Source organism: Amblyomma americanum, chromosome 10 (genome assembly GCF_052857255.1).
Source record: "Amblyomma americanum isolate KBUSLIRL-KWMA chromosome 10, ASM5285725v1, whole genome shotgun sequence".
Lineage (NCBI taxonomy): Eukaryota > Metazoa > Arthropoda > Arachnida > Ixodida > Ixodidae > Amblyomma > Amblyomma americanum.
In genome coordinates this window covers 105,867,754-105,895,329 of record NC_135506.1, presented here as the reverse complement: position 1 = coordinate 105,895,329, position 27,576 = coordinate 105,867,754, and the positions used below count along the sequence as shown (strand labels likewise).

At 46.6% G+C, this 27,576-nt stretch overlaps 1 protein-coding gene across 1 annotated transcript in view; it reads left to right on the top strand.

The window, feature by feature from the left end:
* Nucleotides 1–27,576, top strand: part of LOC144108603 (multidrug resistance protein mrp-7-like) — a 103,465-nt gene that overhangs the window by 16,981 nt on the left and 58,908 nt on the right. The window contains 4 exon segments of the mRNA XM_077641798.1: nucleotides 1,548–1,641; nucleotides 5,218–5,420; nucleotides 17,301–17,477; nucleotides 19,650–19,817. Of these exon segments, the coding sequence (XP_077497924.1) occupies nucleotides 1,548–1,641; nucleotides 5,218–5,420; nucleotides 17,301–17,477; nucleotides 19,650–19,817 (642 nt within the window).

Below are 27,576 nucleotides of genomic sequence, written 5' to 3'. Positions count from 1 at the left end.
TCAGTAGTCGAGCGCCCTAACCACTGAGCCACTGAAGAATTAGCTTTATGTACTGCTTGCTGTTGAGCGCCTTATTTACCGAGAGGGATGTAGCCCATAAAAATAAATATTCGTGTAAGTTTTTAGAATTTCGAAAACGCCGTTGCGCTCGGCGCTGTGGCCCAATAAATGTTCGCTTTTTCTACTCTTAATGTGCACTGGAGAGGTTGCTTTGTCTGCAAGCTTCTCGAAAGCGCACGCATTTTGGTGCGATGTAGCGAAAACTTGGGCCACAATGCCGAGGGTAACCGCATATTGTAAATTTTAGAAAATTATACGGATATTACTTGCTGTGGGTGGCACTCCTCTCTGTAATTAAGAAGCCTAGCAGTAATAGTAAAAAGACAACTATTCAACATTATTTAACCAACCTGCTAGTTAGCACAAATTAGCTGTATTCTGATGCACCACACCGTCATAATGCAATACTGTAAAAGGCTCTCATCTAACTCAAAAAGCCTATCTTTAAAAATTATCCAAATCATTAGGTCAAACGCCCTCTGTATAAATCACGATGCACCGCAACTAATGAGCAGCGAGCGATAATTGGAAAAAGCTCTTAAATATCTCTTTATATAGAAACCTATTCAACACTGAAAAATACTAAGGCGTGCTAATTGAAACATTAGACTACAGTACGGAGCATACTCTAACACAGTGCAACAAGGAGACACAAATGTGCACATCAGGAAAATGCTTTGAGACAACGTGGTAAAAAGCAGTAATAGAAAGTGACGGATGTTATGTACTGTCGGGAGCAAAAGCCGGTTATAATAGATGCACTTCTGTTAGACTTAAATGTCGTGGCGCATTCCAGCAGTGCCTAGTGTGCAGAAATATGAAACGGTCGCCATATTGAGCCATAGGTATCTCATTCCCGTCGTTGTTTTGATGCACGGAGTTCCACTACGTTAACCGCGACAGGCGTCACAAGTGAACTAAGCTGTCCAGCCACGGGTGTAATATGCACCTTGTACACCCTACTAAGAAATTTCGCAACAGTCATAGGATCCCGCGCTAAAAGAGAAATTTTTCTTGTATAATCTTAGCTGGATCAGATATAAATAATACTATTTATATGAGAAGCAAAAACGAAAGTGCACTCGAACTCATGAACCAGTTATTTGAGAGCAGCCTTTATCATTTTTGATATTTTCTTACTAGACTTGCTCAACGAAAGTTGAAGTTGTTGTTGCCTCAAACAAAGCACATACCCACGGTGGGGGATTGGCCAAAAGTTGAAGTGCATGTGAAGGAAGAATAACATTAAGCTGCATTATTTTCTTCTGTGTGTTTCCTTTCACCCCACCCACTGTCCTCAACTGTTAACACTGAGAGCGGTATTTTGTGGCTCCCAGCTCTTACTACTATCTTATATACGGTGAGGGGAGTATGGAAACTAAAGCCCGAATATGCAGTGACCGATTTCTTGTCATACGTCCCGTAGCTTCAAAAGTGTTTTAATTTTTCTGAGTGCCACATTTTTTTTCTCTCTATTAATATTTTAGGCTCTCCTCGCACTCAAGCGAATTGCCGATTTCTGTACTGCAGAAGAACAAGAACGGAAGAGTGAATCCAGTGCTTCATCATCGACGACGCCCGGTATCTATTTCAAGCAGCGCCAATAATAGTTTTTTGTGCTCTCCTCTTGTCATCCTTCGTTCCCGTTATGTTCTTTTTTACCTATTTAGTAATTTAGGCATAGCGCCGATCCACATAGCGCGAAAATACTTACGGTTACAAAGAGCTTCAGCAAAAGACTCCCATCTAGCTCATGAAACTGCCTAGCGCAGTTAGCTTGTCAGTATTAGTTGGGCAGTCTACAATTAAGGTTATCTTGTCTCTATTCAGACGCGCTACACCCCTAACAATGCTGAAAGAAGCACTCTTTTAACTGAAAAGCACTATTTTTGAAAAAAACTGCAACACATCTTAGGCTAAACACACGGCAGATTTCCGGAACGTCTTGTCCGTGCCCACTGCACTGTCACTATATGCCAATCTTGCACCAATGATACCCGCTCTGTGCTTGTTTCCTTAATGCAGGGGGTGTTTAGTAGTGCATACTGCATCACCGTGAGGCAGATTTAAATAGAGTTTCTAAGCTAGCTAGTCGGATTACTTGAAATGAAATCTTTATTTGCCATCAAATACAGATGGGGGGATTGTAGAAAAAAAAGCTGTCCTTGGACAGCTTGACAGGTTCACAATCCTTTATTTTGGCAGAGTGGCGGCAACACGTAACATATTCTTGATATGCAAACATATACATACATATTTAATATGATACAGACTTAGTACTCGTAAACGAAAACAACAGAAAACAAAAAGAACAGAAAACAACAGCGGAACTCACTTCTACAAATCCAAACGAAAGCAACAGCAAGGCTAGATAACATTACATAGAAACCAAATACATCTGCCGGAGGTCCTTGTAGGTTGCCGTGAAGAGGTCAAAACGGACAGAATTATAATAATTCAAAAGCGTTGGTATTGTGTACTTAAGGCACTGTTTCCCGTAACTTGAACGTGACATTGGTACTGACCAATCCTCGAAGTGTCTTGTAAGGTAACTTGGAGTTCTGTCTTGTAATTGGGATAGATTACGTATATTGTTGATATTCCTGTGGATTTCTTGTTTATATACATGGCTTAAGCGATATCTATAGAGATTGTGAGCTGGAATTACACCAGAGTTGCTAAAAAAAGTTGAGGTGGAAGCAGTATAAGAAGCATTATATGTGTGTCGGAGATACTTTTTCTGTAACAGGTGGATGTTTTCTATATTAGTGGATGTTGTCTTTCCCCATACTAATTGACAATAGTTCAAGTGTGACTGAAAGAGTGAATGATAAAGCAAACGTTTGATGCGTGTGGGAAGGATATACCTTAAACGACCTATTACACCAGTTATTTGACTTATTTTGCTTAGAACATGCTTGATGTGATTATCCCAGGACATATTTGCGGAAAAGGTGACACCCAGACATTTGAAATTCTCGACTAAAGCGATGCATCGTGAGTTTATTAGTATATCTTGATGCTGAGGTATGTGCTTGTTTTTCGGCCTGAATATAATCGCTTTTGTTTTGCTTTCATTTACCTTCATTGCATTTGCTCTCGACCATTCCTCTAAGGATTTCATTGCACTGTTACATTGTTCAACAAGAAGAATAATATCATTCCAAGCAAAAAAAATACTAGTGTCATCTGCATAAATAATAAATTTTGCTTTAGGGTTAATAGTGACGATATCATTCAGATAGAGATTAAAAAGTAAAGGTCCTAAAATACTTCCCTGCGGCACTCCACAACTAAAAGCTTTAGCTTTCGATGTAAAGGCACCTATTTTCACAACTTGAGTTCTATTGGATAGGTAGGATTTCAGAAGAGCTAGTGCCTGTCCTCGTATTCCATACTTACTTAATTTTTCCAGCAAAATGTTGTGGTTAACTAAATCGAAGGCTTTAGAAAAGTCCACAAAAATGCCAACAACTATTGCTTTGTTTTCAAACGCCGTTAATATATATTCTTTCTGCTCTAGCAACGCTAATTCAACTGATTTGTTTTTACGGAAACCGAACTGGTGTGGTGTTAACAGATTATGTTTTTCAATGAAATTTGCCGTCCTCGAATACAAGACTTTTTCAAACAGCTTTGAAAAGATCGATAAAATAGATACCGGCCTGTAATTTCCCAGCTCATTACAATCACCTTTTTTGTACAGAACAGTAACTTTTGCGCACTGCATTCTCGCTGGGAAAGTTGCTGATTCTAAACACATATTAAAAATGTTGGTGAGGATGGGAGCAATAATATCAATTACATGTTTGATTGGGCGTACTTGAAGACCATCGATGTGACAACTGCTAGAGTTCTTTTAGGCTTGTATAACGGACATGATTTCATCCACTGTTACGGGTTGAAGGTACACTGTGTTGTTAATGTAAGTGGAAACGCATTTGCTAGCATGAGAGGATATAGAGGGAGCAGAAGCGATACTAGTGAAAAAATTGTTAAAAGCATCAGCTAGTTCTGCACCGGATAATTCTTTTCCGTCAACTTGTAATTTCAATGAAGGCTTATGCGAGTGACCACGATTAAGGATGGTGTTCAACCTCGACCATAACAGACTGTTTTGACGGCACTCAATATCCAACAAAGAAGAATAATATGCTGATCGTGCATTTCGCAACTTCTTTGTTAGCTTATTACGATGCTTTTTAAATTGGACAAGATCATCTGCTGATTGCGTATGAAGGAAATGTTGATATAGCTTGTCCCTCGTTTTCATTTCACTCCGTAATTCAGGTGTAAGCCATGGTTTGCGTGTTCTTTTACTTTTTTTGCGTGTTCTTGACGGGAAACTCTTGTGGTATAGTTGGGTCAGTATATCCATAAACTAATCGTACGCTTCACTGGCATTTGTGAGATTACCGATCGTGTCCCCAAAAAGTTGGCACGTTGGCGGCACAGCGTGGTTTATGCTTATGCAAAGTTCGGGCATAGTGTACTCCTGATTCGGTAAGTGTTAACAAAAACAGTGAAACGTCTGTGTAAAGGTCCGCAGCGCCATCTCTCGCCTGAGAAAGAGAAGGGGGGAGGGGGTGCATTCCTGCGGTGGACACAAGTATAAAACCTCGACGGTGCGGAAAATCATGCATAATGGGAATGGTTAAGTGGTGCGCAGCATTCACATTGGACTAACAAAGCATAATGTGGTTAATAAAATGAAAGTTTATGCAAGTACTGTGTTTAGTAAATCTCCCTAAAAAGGTTATGTCTTTTTCCGTCGTCCGCTTCCATCCTTCGTAGGCGCCCACCGGCTCCGCTATGCGAGAGGTGGCGCTGCTGCTTTCGACTTTTTTTTTCGGTCCGCCATCATCACAGAGACTTAGCCGCTGCACTCATTGTAACCAAATCAGCAAAATGCGGCATCGAGAATCAATGAAGAAATTACTACCAAATATAGTGGTTGCTGTGAAACTTCAACGCGAACAGATGAATAGTTGACGCAAGGACAACATTAATTGCTCTCGGAGCTGCGCCAACCTCATTTCGTCGTAATCATAAATTCTTTTATTTCTAGTGAGGAGGTCACCTAGCGGCGTTTTCGCAGCTAAGCATCTAACTGGACAAAACATGTTAAGGAATATTGACCATGGTGCTGCCTTCCAGGTACCGTGGATATACGCCAGTGCTCTTTTGCATGGCCTCATCCTGATAACATGGACTCGGCTCCACAGCTCATAGACATCAACATCAACATTGAGCCTGGCTCTCTGATCGGCGTTGTTGGCTTCGTCGGAAGTGGCAAATCATCTCTGCTAGCTGCGATTCTGGGAGACATGAATCTCATTAAAGGCGACGTCAGCTGCACGGTCAGTGTACTTTAATTCGTGTAACCAGACGTATTAGCATTTGACCAATTTAGATTTGAAGAAAAAAAAAATTGAATTTCCTGCGGCACTTTAGCTTACGGTTAAACCGTAACGTAAAGTGCTGCAGGAAATGCAATTTTCAAATTCAACCAGAGAGCTGCTACATTTAAAATGTACCAGCTCTCTGGTTATCTAAGTGCTTCATTGACCTATCTTTTTCGGTTTACTTGGAACAAAGTTTTGAGTACAGTAGGATTTGAACTTGGTCTGTAACGCTTCAATGTCGTTGTCACAAAACGAAAAAAAAAACTATCCTCTAAGCAATGACAGCTTTGAATATCATCTGCAATAGAGTACTTTTTTACAACAGGTTTCGGGTTACAAGAAAGAAACCTACTCGGACAAAGAAAACTAAATTGGATTGTGATCGGAAATGCCATCGTGAACATGTGTTTCATGATACTGAATGTGGTTAGAACAAAATAAAAGATTTAAAATTGAGGAAGCAGAATCTGTTACATGTGTCGGGACAGAGACGGTTTGAGTAAGGTTATATGCAAGCAGCATGCCAAACAACACTTCAGAGCTGTGGATGTCAACCGAGCCACATTTAATTTCCACCCAGTTAAATTTAGGGAGGTTGAAATCCCCAGCTACTATAATATTTTGATCCCGCTATGTTTCTAAGTGGTTGTAGAGTTTTAACAAGAATTTCGTTGTGGATACAGGTATCCTGCAAACTGCCGCGATAAATGTGTCGCCGCTGAATTCAACTTCGCACAAAACGCTTTCGTGGTCTTTATCAACTTCTGGCAGCGAAAAGAATGAAAGTCCGCCTTTAACAATAATTGCTATGCCACCCCCTCTTAATTCACGATCCTTCCGATAAGAACAATATGAAGGTGGAAAAACGCAACTATCTGGGATGTCAGCGTGAAGCCAGGTTTCTGTGATGACTATGTGAGGATGACGTGACAGGAAGATGAATTCAAGATGATTCCGGTTTATTACACGCACTTTGCGCATTCAAGCCAGCAACGCGAAGAACCTTCTGCGCAGGCTTCTCTAGCACGGGAACGTCAGTCACCTGATTCACTCTTTTTACGAAGCAGGACTTTGCAGTTCTTTGCATTGTTCCACTCATATACATCACCCTTCAGAAGCAACTTGTCGTCGACAAGTTTCAGTTTGTTATCCGGACGACTATCAGCTAGACCGGATTGCCACAGTTTGTGAGTGCAGCGCCAAACGGGACAAGTTGTGTGCGTCTTTCTTTGTCCTTGTCCCGTCTTGCGCTACACTCACATACTGTGTATCACCGTTACGGACTCTCCCAAGTTTACACTGTTCTGCCACAGTTTCTTTGTTATCTGCAAGGTTTAAGGAGAGTAATAAGTCGGAAACTGATATAGCGGTACCCTTGAGTTTCCAGCAGTTCCTAAACAAGGATATCATTTCATTGTAGTTCTACAAGTGGACAATCGCAGGTTTTTACTTATTCAGTGCCGGCTTGCAAATCCCATGAATCCGTTCCACTAAAATGACACTAACGCTAAGGATTGCTCGAAAACCTGGCGGACAGCTTTATTTTGAGATCCTCTCTATTTCCTTCTGGGGCTTCTTGAATACACTAAACTAAAAGATTGTTTCTCTAAGCTCTCTCTTCAAAGTCAACAAGCCTCTTACTTTGTGAACACAAACCTTCTAAATGCTGTACCGTTTTTTCAAGCTTTGTCGATCCCTTCCCTTCCGGCGTGGTTCGGGTGTACGCCGATATATGTGACAGTTACTGCGTCATTTCTCTTCCTGAAAACCAATATTCATTTTGATTTCTTCAAGCTTTTGTCTATTAGATTCGTTATTATTTCGCTTTGGTTAGCTCCAAGACCTCGTCTAATTTTGTAAGCTTCTTATTCAACTCTGAAAGTGTACCATCGCATATTTTGCCAGCATCTTTTATGTAGAAACCGCGGAAAAAAGACAAGGGACGAGGAAGAAACCAACAGAACAGAGCGCGAAACCTCTAATGGTCTATTAGAACGGTGCGTCACATTTACACAATCATGGCAATCACGCTGTAACCTGACAAACAATCATCACATAACACTGATGCGCAGGCGTGTACGGGACATCATGCTATCCAGAAAAGAAGACTACCGAGGTTTTGAAGACACACGAGCCGGATTCCGTCTTGATACATTACGCTCCGTGCACATCTCTACTTAGTTTGGACGAGAACTTATTCCAGATTGTGGTATCGTGAAACCGAGGCGTGCAACCACGGCAGTGGCGACAATGGTTGGCCACATGCCATCCCCTCGCCGATGTGCCCACTCTTGCGTGGTGCTCCTGAAGTCTGACGTTTATACAAAGTCCAGTTTGTCCGATGAAGCTTTTGCCACAGGACAGGGGTATTCGGTATACGATCCCCCTTTCGCACGGGACAAACATGACTGCGTGCTTGATGCTACATTCCTCCTTGTGCCTTCCCTGCACCTTCTTGCACAGGCCTGCGAGTTTTTGGGGTGCGGTGAAGACCACCGGCACGTCACCTTACGGAGCCACTTTTTTCAAGTGATGCGAGATCTGGTGGTAGTATGGGATGGCAACGGGTCTCATGCGTTCCGATTCTTCCCTGCGGCGGTGCTCAGGTACGCCCCTAGCTTCACTGACAAGGCGCTCTAGCACAGAGGTGATTAACTCCTACGGAAAACAAGCAGTGGTCAGTCTTTTTGGCTGGAAACCCACGCTGTGGGCCATTTCATGATTGCAGGACTTGTCCGGAGCAGTACGCAGCCAGTTTTTTGCAATACCCTTTTTAACAATCTTGGAATGAGCTGGTTGGTGGCTTAAAAAAGACTTTTTTGAGCGAGGCTGATACCTCCAGCGCGCTTGGGTTTCGCGGACAATACAGATATCCAGGAATTGCAAGGATCCTTGCGCTGGCACCTCATGGGTGAAGCTAAGAGCAAAAGAGAACTCGGAGGTGATTTCTAGAACCCAGTGCACCACAGTAGCATCCCCCTTATGCGTAATCCTTTTAAGAAAAAATAGCGTAATCATCCATGTATCTAAAAACCTTAGCCGTGTAGGCGGTGTTAAGACGTTCAGCAATTCGCTTGTAACAGTGTGATAAAAACATGTCGCTCAACGAAGGGGCAATGCAAGAACCAATACAAACGCCACGCTTTTGAATGAAATTTTTTCCTTCAAAATCGACCACGGTGGATGAAAGAAGAAACCTAAGCTTTCTAAAAAGTTATCTTCTCGTAATCCGCACGCATTCTGGAAGGCCGCAGGGCCATAGTCATCAATTATACATTTAAGAGCGCAAAAGAATTTATCCTAAGGTATGGAATAAAACAGGCTGGTAGCGTCTATTGAAAAAGGGAACAAAGATTGTTCGAGCTTTCATGGTCACGAAGAAATGTGATAACCTCTTCAGAATTCTTTGTCATGAATGGGTCCGCTATTCGGAGTAAACGCAAGTGTTTTTGTATAAACTTGGAGAAAGCCCCCTGCCACGTACCGCGCTCAGAAACAATGGCTCTAAAGAGAACACCGTCTTAATGGGTTTTCGCGCAAAAGAAAATTCTCAGTGCACCGCTTTTTTTCTCTTTGACTCTCTTCCCAAGATTTGTCAGGTTTTGCCTGCCGCGCAAGGCCAAGGCTTGTTTTTTCAGCCTATGTGCACTACACTTCGTGGCAGAAAAGCTTTTTGAAACGACTTCCTTCTCTTTTTTACGATAAAGTGAAATAGTTAGAACAGTGAAGCTATCCTCTTTATCTGAAATAATTAAGGCGAGACAGGGGGCAGGGGGCTTTCTCAAAGTTTCTACAAAATCATTTGCGTTTACTTCGAATAGCGGACCCGTTCATGATAAAGAATCCTGAAGAGGTTATCGCTTTCTTCGTGATCACGAAAGCTCGAGTCACTCTTTTGTTTTCATTTTCAATAAACGTAACCCACCTGTTTTATTCCATACCTAAGGACCAACTTTTCGCGCTCTTACCAATATAAATGATGACTATGGCACTGTGGCCTTCCAGGATGCTTGCGGATTTAGTGTAGATAACTTTTTAGAAATGCTTACGTTTTATCTTTCATCGGCCATTTTCAATTTTTAAGAAAGAACTTCATTCAAAAGCGTGGCGTTTCTATTGGTTCTTGCATTTCCCCTTTGTTGAGAGACATATTTTTATCACACTGTTACAACCGAATTGCTGAACGTCTTAACAGCGCCTACACGGCTAAGGCTTTTAGATACGTGGATGATTACGCTAGTTTTTTTTTAAAGGGGTTACGCATAAGGGGGATGCGACTGTGGTGCACCGGGTTCTAGAAATCCTCTCCAAGTCCTCTTTTGATCTTAGCTTCACCCATGAGGTGCCAGCGCAAGGATTTTTGCAATTCCTGGATATCTGTATTGTCCGCGAAACCTAAGCGCGCTGGAGGTATCAGCCTCGCTCAAAAAAGGCCATTTTAAGCCACCAACCAGCTCACTATAAGCTTGTTAAAAAAAGGTATCGCAAAAAATTGGCTGCGTGCTGATCTGGACAAGTCCTGCAATCATGAAATGGCACACAGCGTAGGTTTCCAGCTAAAAAGGCTGACCACTGCTGGTTTTTCCTGGGAGTTAATCACCTCTGTGCTAGAGCGCCTTGTCAGTGAAGCTGGGGGCGTTCCCGAGCACCGCCGCAGAGAAGAAGCGCCACGCAAGAGATACTTTGCCACCTCATATTACCACCAGATCTCGCATCTCTTGAAAAAAGTGCTCAGAAAGGTGAAGTGCCGGTGGTCTTCACGGCACCCCAAAAACTGGCCAGCCTGTGCAATAAGGTGCAGGGAAGGCAGAAGGAAGAAATTAGTATCAAGCACGCAGACAGATTTGTCCCATGCAAAAGGGGGGTTGTTTACCGAATAACCCTGTTCTGTGGCAAAAGCTACATTGTAGAAACTGGACGTTGTATAAACGTCAGACTTCAGGAGCACCCCGCAGGAGTAGGCGCATTGTCGGGTGGAGGGCACGGGGCTGACCATTGTCGCCACGGCCGTGGTTGCACTCCTCTGTTCCGGGATACCACAATCTTCAATAAGTTCGCGTCCAAACTATGTTGAGAAGTGTACGAGGCCTACTGTTATAAGAAGGAATCCGGCTCATGTGTCAGCAAAGCCTCGGTAAACTTGTCTGATAAAGAGTTTTCATATCTTGATAGCATGATGTACTGTACTCTCCTGTGCACCACTGTTACGTGATGATCGTTTGTCAGGTTACAGTGTGATTGCGATGATTGTATAAATGTGACGCATGGCTGTAATAAACCAGTTGAAGTTCCACGCTCTGTCCTGTTCGTTTCTTTTTCGTCCCTTGTATCTTTTACGCGGTTTCAACATGCATTCTACTACTAGTCACCAACTAGCCCGCCTCTCTCTATTACATCTTTTATGTGTTGAAGTTCATCAAGAATGGCATTTTGTTGTTCCAAAGTGATGGGCCGTAGTTGCTCTCCACGTCACCACAAAGCAGGAGCACGTGGAAAGACGAGCAATCAGTAGCAATCTGGGAACATCTCCGTTGGCATGGCAGCAAGACGAGAGTACAAGAATTCGCACGAACAGTAGAAAACGCATTGTGAAATCTAACATGCACAGCGAATCAGACATGGAGAGATATAGTGTTCTGAAGAGCGCCGCTGTGCCCTCTGAAGTTATGTGAAGAATCCGGGCCTTTTATATTGTGTTCCGTCGACGCCACGAAGCTATGAAGCCAACGCGGCGTTCCATTTCCTGCGATGATAACAGGGGGATTTTGAGACTTGAATGGTCTTCCAAATGTATGAAGATCCAGGGATCCAGAGCGCATGCGCGGACGAACCGGGCTGGTCAGGTAGGCTGATGCTTGGCGGTAGCGGCAGGATGAAAAGAACTTGCGCGGCGATCCATGCCTGGTGAGAGATGTTGCTCTGAAGGGCGCCGCCGATGGCCTTCTCAGTTGTACAAGGGCGAGAAAAAAGTGCAGATGTCGCAATTAACGGCTTATTTCGGAAGTAAACTGTGTGCGTCAACACGGTGTTTGTTGCGGATTCCAAAGGCTAGATTGCAACGTCATTCACTTCAAAACAGGAGCCACCGCGGTCTGCTCAGGGGTCCCGGTGCTCGGCTGCTGACCCGAAAGACGCGGATTCGACTCCAGCCGCGACGGCCCATCTCGGTTGAGGCGAAATGCTCGGAGATAGGTATGCGGTGCGATGTCAGCCAGAACCCCAAGCAGCAGAAGTTATCCAGAGCCCCCCACCACGATGACCCTCAAAACCAGACTTGCTTGCCGAAGTTAAAACCCCATAAGCAATACCCAAAACTTCAAAACAACAACCATGCAGTTATTTTCGTCGTAGTGGTCAGAAGTCTGAAACCAGTTGCTTGGAAATTTTGTCAGCAATAAATTGGTCTTTTCTTGGCGGACAAGCGACAGTATATCAGATAGAGAGAAAAATAGAGTTTCGTTAAGAACAAAAATGGGTTGGATCACGACTGTCTCTTTAACGGTCGACGACGGCTGTGGCTGCCATCACAATTTTCATGCTCATCTCCTGCACTTGAAAGGGAGCGATGGTGGTCAAAAAAAGTAAAGAGAAGAAAACGTTGCGACATAGTGATGAAACAGACAGCGCACATAGAAAACAGGACGAAAGAAGAGGCAGGCTTTTCTCTTTGGCCGCCGCGGTAGCTCAGTGGTTATAGCGCTCAGCTGCTGGCTCGAAAGACACGGGTTCAATCCCTTCTGCGACGGGCGCATTTGGATGGAGGCGGAAATGCCAGAGGCGCGTGTACTATGCAATATCAGTGCACGGTAAAAAAAACTCAAGTAGTGGAAATTAGCCGAAGGCTTTCACTACGGCGTCCCTCATAGCTTGAAGCGCTTTGAGACATTAAACGACAAGAAGCAAAAACATTTTTATTTATTGTTTTAATGTTTTGAATTTTCTCTCTGTTCAGATTACCAATGTTACAGTCAGCACCATCTCGGAATAGGACTCGTCGACTTTTTCTGTAAGGATCGCATATAGTGTGTTTATTGCCGGCAACTGGGTGTTTCGTACTTTTGTTGCTTTTGCGTAATTTGTTGATTTCTTCAGTGGCAGCGACCTCCTTGTTTGTTTAGATTTTCTCAACTTCCCTTGTATATTTCTGGCTTTGCCCAGCAGCACAGTAGCACGTGTAATTTCGTCGAAGCCGCGGTTCGCCATGATAGGAGTAGCTTTTTCCAACTGATGCAATCGTAGGGTTGTGGACGTCACTTCATATGGTGTTTTAACCATAGAGGTTTTTCCTTGTTTTCGTTTAGTTGTAATCATTCTCGGGTGCCGGTAATTCCTTCCCTTAGACTTGACGTAAGTGTGGATAGATTTTCGGACACCTAGCGCTGTTAGCAGCCAGAGGCTAGTAATAAGTCGATTCTTTAGTATTAACACCGGTTTCGTCTAAAAGTGTTAAAGACAACAGTGGGTGTGTTCTTTGCCGAGTACTAGAAGTTCAAAAGCTCTCAACGCATATGCTTTGCGCACCGAATAACACAGCGGGCATCTATGTGCTGATTACTCGGAAGACATACTCACGGCCGGGTCTCGAGACGCTGCCTTTCGTCTTTAGCGGCAGCGCAGACTAGCCTTGCAACTCGCTCTTCGTGCACTATCTTCAACACGCCGTCGAGCTGTTTGTGAAGAGATGTTTGTGAAGAAGTTTAGAGATAGTTCACTAAGCTTGTTGCACTCTGTCTCCTGTGTAGGTGTCAGCTTCCATCTTTTTTGAGCTTGAGCGCATGGTACGTGTTAACAGGGCGCTGCGTTAACCTCCCCCGTGGACGCCCGCCACAAAGTCGGCGGTGTATTGAACAGAGCGATCGTTTCATATAATGGTGGCGTGCGCTTACGCTTTGCATCATGCGACTAAAACGTACAGCTGGGACTTTTATATTTCCTTCACATTATGTAAGGTCTCCATATTTTGCGTTTTTGCGACCCACGACTGCTTACGTGTAAAATACGAAAGCATGCAAATGCTCAGCTATGTTACTTTGCAAACGACTTTTAGTCATGAATCATGACAATGACTACGAGGCACGATTATGCATACAAGCCCTATACACCTTATATTGCTACGCTACTAACTACTCTAGTGGCGCCACACAACGGCTAAACTGCATTTCCTGGCAGTTGGCAAGCCTTGAGCCATCTCGGGGCTAGATGCTTCGTTTTCACCATCTCTCGTGCTGCCTGCTGCCTTGCGCGTTCCAACGTCTTGTCGTCTAATTAAAGCAAGTAAACCAGCCCTGCTTACGTCAACCGTTTCTCAGTGACATATTTGGTGGAGGTGCGGGGTGACGGCCCATGTACGCTGACCTCGAGGACACCTTTGACGTCAGCTCTCAACGCGTGGCTACAAAACCAGTCCACAAGGCGAGCCGCCGCCTGCGAGGCCTACAACCCGAGTTCGGCCAACTGACAGCGCCGGTAAGGGCCATGACATCGACCGCGGCTAGCCAGACAAATCAGCACTCCGGGAATGCCCCGCCATTTGTCCTTCACGCACCTCGATCGCCGCCACCGTTCCACGGGGACAGGTTCGAGGACGTCGAAGACTTGTTGGCCACCTTTTCCCGAGTGGCGGGTTTTAACGAGCTGGACGGCGAGCGCAAGCTGCGCTACGTCTACTTTGCGCTGCAGGACTCGGCCAAAACGTGGTTTGAGAACCACGAAGCTTCCTTTACCACCTGGGAGGCTTTTCGTCGAGAGCTGCTAGCGACATTTACCAGCAGCGAAAGAAAAGAGAAAGCTGGAATCGCCCTGCGATCGAGATAACAGAAGCCGAACGAGGGCGCCGCGATGTTCATCGAGGACATGACCCGACTGCTGAATCGGGCCGACGCTGCTATGCCCGAAGCCCAGAAGGTACGCCACTTAATGCGTGGCGTAAAAGAGCAGCTGTTTGTCGGACTGGTCCGTGACCCGCCACGAACAGTGTCCGACTTCACCAAGGAGGCAATGGGTATCGAGCGCTCTTTACAGGAACGGGGCGCCCACTACGGACGTCAGGCTACTGTAGCAGCCGCTTCCCAGTCCCAGTACACGCCTACGTCACTGCCCGCCGAGGACCTTCGGGAGCTTGTAAGAACCCTGGTGCGCGAGGAACTGGCGAAACTTCGCTTTGAAGCTCCACAGGTCAGCGTCGCTGCCGTTACGGACGTGGTCCGCGAAGAAATCCGACGAGTTGTGCAGCCACCCCCAGCTCCACACCCGGCGCCCTCCGTTATGACGTAGTGCGAGGCGCTACGAAGTCCCGGGCCAGCGATGCGAGTCTTTTCCCCCATCGCTGCTGTGCAATACCTGCAGGAGCCAGTCGCAACTGTACCCTCCGTGCCGAAGGAGTTCAGGCAACCCGTGAGCAAAGCGCACGTTTGGCGTACACCAAACAATCGGCCGCTCTGTTACCACTGCGGGGAGCCCGGCCACATCCTCCGCCACTGCTCCTACCGCAGAATGGGTTTAAGGGGGTTTTCACCAGACGCACCTCGACCACGCTACGGTGAAAGACCACGGGATATCGAACAGTACTTAGCTGATAACGCGCAATCTTCGACCTCGCAGCGACGCCAGTCCCGATCGCCATCCCCAAGGCGGTTCTCTTCGCCCGGCCGCCCGTCGTCCTCTGGCCAGTTCAGAGGCACGTCCCCACGTCGGGAAAACTGAAGACGGCGTCCTCCGGGGGTAGGGCTGCCGCTACTGGACCGAGTCAAGAGCCTCTACCCGACGAGTCGCCGCGACGCTCCGACCGACGACGACCTGGCCCGACGACCTCGACGACGCGCTGCGACCGACTGGCCTCCGCCGAAATTCCGGTATCCGCCGACAACCACGACGTTACCGCACTCGTGGATACCAGCACTGATTTTTCGGTAATGAGCAGACGGTTAGCCACGGCCTTGACCCCTTGGTCTGGGCCGCAGATCCGGACAGCTGGTGGCCACGTGGTAACTCCGATCGGTGTCTGCTCTTCGCGAATCCAGATCCGCGGTGTTACTTACCCTGGTTGCTTTGCTGTGTTACCCGAGTGCTCCAAAGACCTCATACTCGGTTTGGATTTCCTTTAAGAGTACGGTGCCGTTATCAACCTCCAGGAGCTAATCGTGTCGTTTTCCACCCAAGGTCCCGTCGACGACGATACCGAGCCACGCAGGGCTAAGTTATGCGTCTGTGACGACCACAATTTGATCCCATCAAGATCTAGCATGTTTGTTACTGTAGAGTGTGATAACAGCACCAAAATTCGTGGCATCGCTGAAACCAACATGTCGCTGCTCCTTGGTCGGCAAGTCTTTGTTGCTCGAGGAATTGTTGAACTGAACAAGGGCCGAACCGAACTCTTGGTGACCAATTTTGGTTGTGAACCTCAGTGTTTGCCTGGCAGAACAGCTATTGCGTATTTCGAGGAACTCAGCGAATTCGCGGGACAGCACGCTTTGTCCGGAGCACCGGCATCAGTGGAGGAACCGACCACTCCCATAAACACTGACGTGAACCCATACCTCCCAACTAACCAGAAACGCTGCTTGGAAAGCGTTATCCAGTCATGCTACGGTGCAGAATGATTATTTGTCACGACTATTATCACGCCTCATGACTACGCATTTTTTGCACGAATTGCATACACCTTATATTACTTTACTTTTTGAGTGCGGATTCGTAAAACACCGCAGAATGACTGCGAGCCATGAGTCAGGACAATGGCTAAGAGTCATGACTTTCATATGTAATAGTGCTTACTTTCATATTCCATCATTATACATGTTCGTTTACACGTGTTATGACATCGTGCACCCAAGTTCTGGCATCCTCCGAATTTTGGGCCACGGAATTGCGGACTGCCTTCTTTGTGCGAATGGCACATTCATTGCTTTCACATTAATATGCACCGTCTTTGACGAAATTAACTAAGCAACGGTACCAGCTTCTCAGTGGTATACTGGATCCCTAACGGCACCCCCTAAAAGTGAGGAAAGTGGCTCTCTTTGCCACCCACTCCTTAGAACTTGAGGTGGTCAGAGGTAATCAGCTACACTGCTAAGAAACCCACACCATGGCCTGGTTGCTCTTCGCAAAAACAGCACGCTATTAATCCTCAATTCTCGGCGTATCGCTTAAGATGTAGGGCATGGGAATACTTTTGTATGTCTGCACGTTGAACTACACGAATTGTGAACATATGTCAGAAAGTATTCTACCGAAATATGGATCAAAGGAGGCTGGCGTCAAGCGTCAGCGGACAAAATGCAGGAGATTTACAGAAAGATAAATTCACGTAAAGGCCAACCCTAACCAGAAAAAAGACCTAAATTTCTGTGTTCGTAATGCCGCATTGGTACAGGTGATGGAGCCGTTTTGAATTTTGCTCGATAGCTGGTAAATACTCGTTAGTACTTTTCGCAATTAGTATGCTTTATTTTTATTTTTACTTAATTTTACATTTGTTTGATCAATGTATACGTGCCTAACAGGGTAAACTGTGCCACTGTATTTATTCTCTGAGAGGGAGTTTTCAGTTCTGTGCGAAGTTTTGCAGGCAATCCTACTGTTTGTTGCTTCCTCTCTTCATGAAATGAAAGCTCTTGAAGTCTCCTTGGTTCAGGATTTCACTGAATCGAACCGTTTTTACCAAAGAGCATTGGGGGTGGCATCTGCCAGTTTCCGTGGCTGCTTCCCTGCCCCAATACTTCTATCAATGAGATGGCAGAACTACGCAGTTTTGATTTAATCTAGAAACCTACCAAACCTATTGGTAATTTTTAATACGGTACAACGCAAAAACATGCTTTTTTATGTCAGGGCCGCATAGCCTTTGCTCCGCAGCTGCCTACTGTGTACAATATGACCATCAGAGACAACATTCTCTTCGGAAAACCCATGGATACCGATTTCTATCATCGAGTTATACGGTGCTGCCAGCTGATAAACGACTTCAACATGCGGAGCTCGGGAGATCTCACTGAGGTCGGCGAGAAGGTAAGCGTGATTGAAGATCAGCGATGGAAGGCGAACGTCGCAGTTTTCTAACGAAAAATTATTTTCTTCTCAGTTATCTGTTCTTTACCGGTTAAAAGTTCTTAATTTTAGAGTTGCCACGTCAAAAGAGTGATCACACTCGATGAGGTAAAGCACTTGCAAGGTCACCTTCTCTTTCTCTCTAGCGATTCGGTGCTCTCCTCTGCTCACTGCTAACGATCAGGCGTAGAGAAGGTCATGCGACACTTGTTCCACGTCCACTGGCGGCCGTCACTCAGCGCACAACGCAGTCGTGCGTTTTTCCATTTCCGCGAGAAGGTGCTAAAACTTATTCAGCCACAGCAGCGATTGTAATCCCGTCGTTAACGTTCGAAACTTGATATGGCAATTACTAATACCAAGCAACAAATCTGTAATTTCAACCAGGCTTCTTTCGGGTATAGGTAAAAGGTAACTCTTACAACTGACTTAATCTGCTCGCCAGTTAATACAAATGACCTCATTTCTGGCGCACGCCTACAGTGGTATCCCTATACTTCGAAAGCCATTTATTTATCTGAAAAACAATATGTGTTATAATTTGTTGCATGCATCCTTTAAACACCGGATATTTCAGCGGTATGTTGCACTAACCTACGGGGAAAAACGTCCAAGCGAAGTATAGGATAGAGCTTAAATTCAGTACAACGTCACCGGGAACTATGGGAAGTGCGGCAGTTACGGGAACGAAAATGAAATCTATAAAGTTAAGAGACAGGAAGAGCGGGTCAGGGAACAAAGGCGAGTTTATAACTACCTAGTCGTAGTTAGGAAAATGAAATGGACGTGACCAGGTCGTGTAATGCGAAGGCTCAGTAGCCGATGGTAGATAATGGTAACAGCCAGGATTCCAAGTGAGGGCAAACGTATGATCGGTCGTCTGAAGGTCAAGCGGCAGATGAGATTACAAAGTTTGGAGAGATATGGCGACCCTACTGGCGGAGGACAGGATTAATTGGAGGGTTTATGGATGGACCTTTGTACGGCAGTAGGAGTAGTTAGGCTGCTGTTAATGGCGATATATAATAATAGTGTGCTCTTTATACGCCAACAGACCTTACTGTAAGGGTCGCGATCCCGTTAAGTGGCTTTTACAATGCCTGAGACACTGCGCTATTCTTAATTTTCTCAGTTTGGAAAGTAACGAGGGAGTCATCTCTAAGAGAAAATGTATCTCAGGATTTGAAAATAAATATAAAGTAAACTATCCGGTCTCGTAACGTCTCATATAACTTGCTATTCTTGAAATTAGGCAAAGGGCTAAGACGAACGAAAGCTTGACAACGCAAGACAACGCGAGCTGTCAGGTGCTGTCCTCTTTAGACGCGTTCTCCTCACAGTGTAAAGAATTTAAAAGAAGCCGAAATCTTTACGCTATTAGGCGCAGCATCTCCAACGACTGTGTGACGCTGATTGAATAAATACGCAGTTCTGCCCACTGCGAAGTACAGGCGTCTCCGGAAAAATACACGAATGCGCAACTAGCCGCCAAATAGCGGCAGTCTAGTCCCCACGTAAACTAAGCAAGCCGCAAGAATTAACGTGTGAGCCGCAGCGGTGGCTGAGTGGTTACGGCGCTCGGCTGCCGGACCGAAAGACGCGGGTTCGATCTCGGCCGCGGCGAATTTCGATGGAGGCGAAATTCTAGAGGCCCGTGTACTGTGCGATGTCAGTGCACGTTAAAGAACCCCAGGTGGTCGAAATTTCCGGAGCCCTTCACTACGGCGTCTCTCGTAGCCTGAGTCGCTTTGGGATGTTAAACCCCCATAAACCTAAACCAGAACTAACTTGTGCACGCGGACAAAGGCAATTAGCCAACGACGTGACCCCCGTTCGCATCGCAGTTCTGGAGTTTTTATCGCTTGAACAATAATGCGCTTTTCGGAACGCACTGCGACGTGCCCCGCTGCTGACAGCTGTGATCAGGTCGCGGTAGCAGCCCGAGTATTTTTGAGCGGCTAGCGCAGTGAGTCACTGTTCGCGAGCACCGCAATAAATATTTAAAATCTGGAATTCAGCAATGACATTTCCTTCCTCCTTACGTGCGATGTGCCGCCCAGCAGGTTTTTGCCAAACTAGTGTCGATTTTGCTCTAAGAAAGGTGCTACTTTCTTTTCCTGCGAATTTCCGCAGGGCACCAACCTGAGCGGTGGCCAAAAGCAACGCATCAGCATCGCCAGGGCTGTATATAGCCGCAGCGACGTGTACCTGTTGGATGACCCACTTAGCAGCCTGGACGCCATTGTTGCCACACGCCTCTTCCAGGAGGTCATCAGCAAGGATGGTCTGCTGAAAGACAAGGTCAGTTGCTGATGCAGCAAGTCAACTTCTCACGATGGTTTACGGAGATTCATAGAGAACCGCAGGGCTTGTTAATTACAATCTACTTAATAAGTGGCGTGCGTCGATACTGCTTCGAGCGCAATGTATCTGAAAACCTGATAGAAATTATAGTTAGAAGGACCTGGTTGTAGGCCAGTTGGTAGGACATCGTGAGGAGCAAAACCGCAAAACAGGAAGGGACTGATGCAGTCGACAACACAGGGCGGTACTGACAACTGATCATTTATTGAGAAAAAAAAAACGGCAGAGCTTATATGGATCAGTCCCGCGTTTAATCTGGCAAGCACACGTAAAATGAAGATAAATCATCAGAAAATAGTTCAATGGCAGCCATGACGAAAACAATCGGTACGGCGAAGGGAAGAAAACCAAGCAAGGATGGCACAACTAACCTGCGCAAAACCAAACTCAACCTAGTGAAACGCTGACAGAAACGCTAATTGTTTCTGAGAAATAGACACAGAAGGCGTGCTGGCACACTTATCTGACTCTGATCCCAGGATGGCAACAGCCTCGACATTTTTCCTTTCCAACTACCCCTTTCTTCGTCCTACGATTTCTGTGCAATTCAGCATAAAATAGCAGCCTCTACAACTGCGACAGTGAACGGGCAGGGCGGGTCCTCCAGGCCAACTCAAGGAACACGCATGCTCTTGCAAACGAACGTTTAAACATCTGCCAGTTTGGCGGATTTAAAATCGACCCCAGCTGAGGGCAATCTTACGAACCACCCCAGTTGCGCATGAGACATACTTCTTCAAATGCCTCATGCCCCAAACTACATGCGTCGAAGTCTGCTTCCCTACTAATTTGAGTTTTGAAACCTTGCGGTGCGCAGACATGACCACGTCAACGCCATATCTGCCTGAGATATTCTTAAGGATGTGGGAAATATTTTGAAGATATGGTAAGACTACTTACTTATTTCGGCTAGCTAGCCATCTCATGGAAAAAGGTGTCTTTTTTTCGCCGTCTGGCGAAGCTTTTTAGCAGCGATTCAGCCACAGGTCTTAACAGTGAGCTCAGAAATACCGCCTTTTCGAGTCGCTCAAGTTGAAGATGAAACCTGGCCTGCACTTTGTGATGGCAGGATTTCAAAAGCGCAGACCTAAAACACGAAGATGTCAAGCCCCGTTTTACAAGCTTTGAATGGTATGAGTCCAGCGGCAGTAAAGCTTTCTTTGATCTCGGTTGAAAAGCCTAAGAAACATGGTCATGTTGATTCAATTCTAAGTTTAAGTTTAAAGACTGGATGTGCCCATCTTGCAGAAGCTCAAGAGTAAAATTGAGAGAATGTGAACATCTAGAGAACGCATCCAAAAGCTCGTCTGCCACGTCAGCTAGTACATCATTAGGTGGAAGCTTTAACATGATAAGAAAATCATCTACATATCTAAAAACACTAGCAATGAAGGCATGAAACTTGCGTTTGAGCACTTGATCTAAATTGGCCAGAAAGAGTTTGCACAGCAGTGGAGCAACGCTGGAACCAATACAGATTCTTTTCCTTTGAACATAAAATTTGCCTTCAAACGAGACAATGGTTGAACTTAAATAGAACCTGAGCAGCTCCAAAAAATAATCCACAGGCACACCACAAGAGTTCTGGAAGTCGACCACTGTTCTGTGCTGTTTTTTCATGCTTCATCTTCAATTTACGATTGCTTGCCAGATCACACGTGTGACTGATCCATACAAGCTGTGCTGTTTTTTTCAATAAATGTTCAGTTGTCCGTACCGCCCGTCATGTTCTGCGGTTTTGCTTCTCACGCTAAAATTATATTTCCTGTTCTGCACACTGAAGATAAATATTGCCGCGAATATTTGCAGTGTTTGTTCCTTTTTCAAATATGCTGTCACAGCACTTTATAGCTTTGTTTGGGACACAAGGCGCGACTAGATTTATCTCTATAGATCGCAGGCAGGAAGGATGATTCTACGTTGTTCCGGAATGCTCTAGTAACTTTGCACGCTTTATCTCGAAAGTTCGCTACCAGCTTTAAATTGAGCACGGCCGACAGCGGCGGGCATTCTGATCGAAGACCGCCGAGCACGCTAGTCGCTTCGCCGCCGCCGAGTGATGCAGTCCATTGTGGGCGCAGGTCAGCCCAGTAAACAGTTTTCTTTTAGAAGACATCTGTCCGTCTTCATCGCTCCTTCGACTGCCGTCACCACAACGTGACAATATAGCGCAAAGGTCGTCGTAAATAAATTCAGTAACAATATATCGTGCTTTATTTTAAGACGTGGTACTCTTTGTGGTAGAGAGAGGGCAAGAAGATAGCTAAGGTGGCTGCGTATGGCTCTTCAGAAAAACCTCGCCATCAACGTAAATACGCGCCCTATTTGAAGAAAAGTGCATACTCGCCTTCTGGAAAGCTCCAGACGCCCTATCACCGTCTGAGGCCTCCTGGGAACTATGCATAATTGCCGCTGAGAAGGGCACTGACGCTAGGCTTAGTACCTCCGCTGCCAATCTGGTGGAAGTAGCTCTGCCGGCGTCTCTCGTGGCAGCACCTGCCACGCAGTCGACACCTGATCCGTGGCGCCAGGTCCAGCTTTTTGCTCCCGGTTCATCGGCAAATGCACTCCTCCTGCCTTCCCGAAATGCCAAACTGCTCGTAAGTCACCTGCTCCCAGAGCGAATGGCCATCAACTCTACACTTCCGGATGGACCACAAACCGCACGGCATTATGAACAGGGCACTCCAATGGACTTGTCGGCACCTCTTCCCATGCAAACGTGCCCTCGTGGAACTCACAGGCGTCCCTCAAACGACAGCCAACCGATTCCATCTACGGAAAATGATGGCTCCCAGGGCAAGCGCACTTGTCTTTCGATCGAGAACTCGGTGGAGCCTACACTCAGATCGTCTTCTTAGAAAGTGACCATTAAATCACTGGCCAGCAAAAGCCTCACAGATATACCAAACAAGATTTTGCAAGCTAACTTGGACGCGTCCCTCGGAACTAAAGGTTATCGGAGCTTCACAGCCAGGGCCAAGTCCAACAACATTGAAGTGTGGCTTTTGACTCTGACTGCCGTAGAACGTCTGCAAACGGTCACCAGTATTTCACTGACAAGCGAAATCTCAGTGCCAGTACAAGTGTATTTAGTTGAAGGCTCCGAATTGCAGCGCTGCGTCGTCAAGAACGTCGATGTCACTGAGGATCAAACTGCACTCCAACGTGAGCTAAACTGTCCCAAGCACCGTGTCATCCAGGCCCGACGCATGGGAAAGGGGCACTCTTACATAGTCACCTTCCTTGGTCTTCTGACACTACCAGCCCGTCTGTACTATTAGGGCTGTATTTAGCGGCCTCGGTCATATAAACCGAATGCAGTATATTGCTATATAACTACTTCCTTACTGGTCATATGCCCAAATCCTGCTCCATCACTGCTGCCGGAGGAGGTACATCGGAAAAGAAAGGGGCTTATCGATGCGGCCTTTGCAAATCCGACGATCACTAGATGACATCTCCAAGCTGTACGACAAAACAAAAGGCATCGCAAAAGGCTCGCTGTCGAAAGACAAAGCATTGGCCAATACAAGACAGTATAACTTCATTGCCGACATCCAATCGGTTCGCAACTCTCTAATGGGATGACGACTAGTGACCAGAGCTTCCTTAGCACACCTCGCATGATCCTTCAGCTCGGCAGCCTTCTAACGGTACTGTGCAAAAAGAACGCCTCCGAAAACAGCCAACAAAGCAACGCAGTGTGCCTGAACTACCACAAGACGATATGGCCCCAGCCGACGAACAAATTCTACGCCTTTTAGCCGAGGACACCAAGCTCCGGCAACACCATGACCTGCTCGCTTGACGTAGACGGGCAGCGGAATCATCCGCCACATCTATCAATGGCACACCAACTTCGCCTTCCTCCCGCCCACCAGTGTCATTTCCTGCCGCTTCTTCCCAGATTACCGTAATGCCACTGGACAACTCTGCGACTTATTTGCTCCAGTTTATGGTCACCCAGCTGTCCAACCTAACTTCCGTGATACTACAGCGCTTGGGCTAGTAACTAGAAATGGCAAGAACCAGTCGCGCTGGTGTGCTACAGTGGAACTGCAGAGGCATTTCCACGAAGGCGGGAGAGCTCAAAACCCGACTACGAAATCACAAGCTCCATGTATGGGCCACGTTGCTACAGGAAACAAATACCTTGCCATCAATTCCAAGCATCAGTGCCTACATGTCTCCTTCAATGAAAGACCAGCGTGTACAAACTGCTGCGCCCCCGCGAAACGCAGCGGTGTATGTGGACTAATGTTTTCCGAATGTACGCCTTGCTCTCGAAAACAGGTGCACGTCGTATCAAGAGGTAGTAGCACTGGCTGCGAAATTTAAGAAGGGAACCGTTGTGGGCGTTTCATTTCACGTTAGACCAGCCGTTGGTGATTCCTCCCGTATTAATCTTGGCTGGTTAACAAGTGTCCGTCGGCAGTATCCCGGGTGTCAGATTTTAGTCGGAGGCGACTTTAATGCCCCTCACCAGGATTGGGGGTACCCCACTTCGAGCCCTCGTGGAAGGCCTGTGCGGGACGCCTTCATGGATGCCCAGTTTGTGCTGCTCAACCATCCTGGGACAGCAACACGGCCAGTGCGTCCAACTTGCAGTGCTTCCTATGCTCTAGACTTGAGGTGGTGGTCGGGTCCGGGTACTCCTCCTGGCACATGGAGCCAGACTGCTGGGCAAGTGATCCTCGCCCTAACACCATCGGTCTTCACACCTCACAATTCCGACCTTTACGCTACAAATGTTTTGTGATCAACTGGGACAGTTTTCTCTCCTGTCTGGACTATCTCTTCAGATTCTAAGCCAGTCCTTGTTGAGCGCATACAAACAGCGCTCAACAGTGCTACAGCTACCACCTGGATTGACGTTGGTCGACCGGTACGAGACCTCGGCCTTCTTAACTTGTGGGCGGCACGCCGTCAAGCCGAACTTGTTCCTGCGAAAGGCCCTACCTCTTCGCAGGCACGTACGCAATTGCACTATCTTACAGCTAAGGCACGCAAATATGAACGTGACCTCTCTCGGCGGCACTGGCATGCATGGTGCGAACAATTTTCTGCAAAATCCTCGAATTCCTCTCTCTGGCGAATTTTCCGTACAATGGAACACGGTCGCCGTTCGACTGACGCAGCAGCAACCGCATGCTTTGCGGCTAATTCGTCGCCAGATGATTTTGCCAAAGCAGCAGCGCGAAAGTTTTTCCCAAAATACGATGCTGTGCCTTCTTCAGCCGCTAGTTTAAATATGGCAGGCATCTCAGCGCATGCATATCAAATGCCGTCTGACGTCGACGCAGATGAAATTGCGTGTCCGTTCTCTATGCCTGAGTTGCTGGCTGCAATAGATGATGCGAAACGAAAAACAGCGCCCGACCCGGACAATATTCAGTACGAGGTGTACTAGAACCTGTGTAGCGCTGCACTCCCTCAAATACATGACACCATAAACAAAGTATGGTTGGATGGCGTAGTGCCCGAGAGCTGGAAATCCACTGTTGTGATTCCTACCCCGAAACCATGAAAGCCTCCGACAGACCTTGTAAACTTACGACCTATCTCCTTAACTCCTACGCTGTGCTAGCTGGTGGAGAGAATGCTAGCCACACGATTGTCATGGTGGCAATAGCAGCACAGTTTTTATCACCCAGTACAAATTGGCTTTCGTCCATATATTGGTACAGAGAACTGGTTGGCTGTGTTAGCATCTGCAGTTTTGTCATCTACCCGCTTCTGCAATGTGCGTACCGTTTTAGCAATGGACGTTGAAAAACCATATGACAACATCAGTCATGCTGCCATTCTGAACTCCATTGACATGCTTCATCTCCCTCTCAGAGTGCGTAGTTTTGTCGAATCATTTTTGGAAGGGAGAAAATTTTCCATACGCACTTCATTGGCGAAGCGGTCGAATCATTTGTTCCTCTCTGCGGCGTGCTCCAAGGATCAGTATTGTCGCCGACGTTATTTAAAATTGCTTTCATCCCACTGACTTGGAGCTTACATGACATACGTGACATAATATTTCTTCAGTACGTTGATGACATCACAGTGTGGAGTACTTACCAAGATCTCCGTACTCAGGAGGCTGCCCTTCAATCTGCCTTGGATATTACCTCTAATTACGCATCATCCATTGGACTTCAGCTATCCGTGCATAAAACAACGTACACATCGGTCGCCAGCCGCTGGGGACGCTGTAAACTTGCTGCAAGCCGTCTTTGTCTATAAGGCAGCCCACTACAGGAACGTCCGAGTGTAGAAATCCTTGGCTTAATGATTCACCCATCAGGATCAGCGACTGCATGGCTTTCACAAGCAAAAAGGCAAGCTATTCAGACTTTGTGTTTGATTAGAAGAATTGCTCCTAACACGGGCGGCGTAGGCTCGTCGTTGCACGGCAATTAGTGATGGCAGTTCTGCAGCCACGTATTGTTTATCAAGCCCAGATTCAACATCTTACAAGAGCCCAATGGGATCGCCTTGAAGGCGTGAACCGAGAGGATATAAGGACCATTACGTGCCTTCCGTGCATTGATGAGCTGGTGCAGCAGAGCCGTGATGCGCGCCGCGTTAAGGCCAAGCTATCGCACTCCACGCATACACTGAGGTCTTATGCACCGTAGCACTCCATTCTTCAGCTGCCAACGCCAGTTCTTCTTTCGTGGAAGTTTGTACAGCACAGTGACAACAAGCCAACAGATAATCGCCTGCCAACATTTGCTAATTCGGCATCGTTGCTTCGCCAGAAATTTGAGGAACAAGATGCTTGCCTGCCTGAAGGATCCATTGTTGTCTACGTAGACGCAAGCACACAAGACTGCAAAGCAACAACAGCTGTCTACTACCCGTGCAGACCTGCCCTGAATCAAACCTCTTGGTTTCAGCTTACGGAACCCTCTTCGTCCCTTTGTGCTGAGCTCGTTGCAGTTCATGAAGCACTCTGCTCCGTGGCCAAAATAACAATGCTCCCTGCGGCCCGCGTTATCATCCGCACTGACGCCCTTCAAGGTGTCCTGTTTCTGCGACGTGTTCGCCGCTGTCCAACGATATGTCAAGACATCCTCCCGCTTGCGGAACGCATCCAGCAGCCAGTACGTATTGAGTCGGTCCCACGGAAACTGCTGACCTCTCAAAGCCAGGCAGATTTATCTACCCGCCTTGCGAATCCGAACTCATCACTGCCTCGGCTCTTTCATCTGAACAATTTTACCCACCTTTCATCAAAAAAGGAACTCCTCTGGCGCCGCACACGTGCTCTCATCCCCCGCATGCGGTAACCCTCCCCAGCGGTCTTACCCGTGCAGAAGAGGTTGCGCTTAGGAGGATCCGGATCGGGGTTGCCCTCACACCAGCCGTCACACGGAAGTGGCCTCAGTACCGAGATCTGTTTCCTCGGCCAGGGTGTCCAATATGTAAACACGAGGACTTTGAAGCCGACATTCATCACTTGCTGTGGGACTTCCCAGCTCTCAAGCCTACAAGGATCCGGTATCTGAAGGCAGCGGGTCTTTCACCAAGCAACCCTGCTTCATACACTGCCTGGACGCAGGGACCGTACAATCGTTCTCTATTGGACTTCATCAAATCAGCTAGCCTTTTTCCATTCATTTACAATGATTTTTGCTTTAAAAAAAGGAGGCGGGATCTTTAAAGTGCTTTGCCAAGGTTTCGACAGGAGGGACAGATC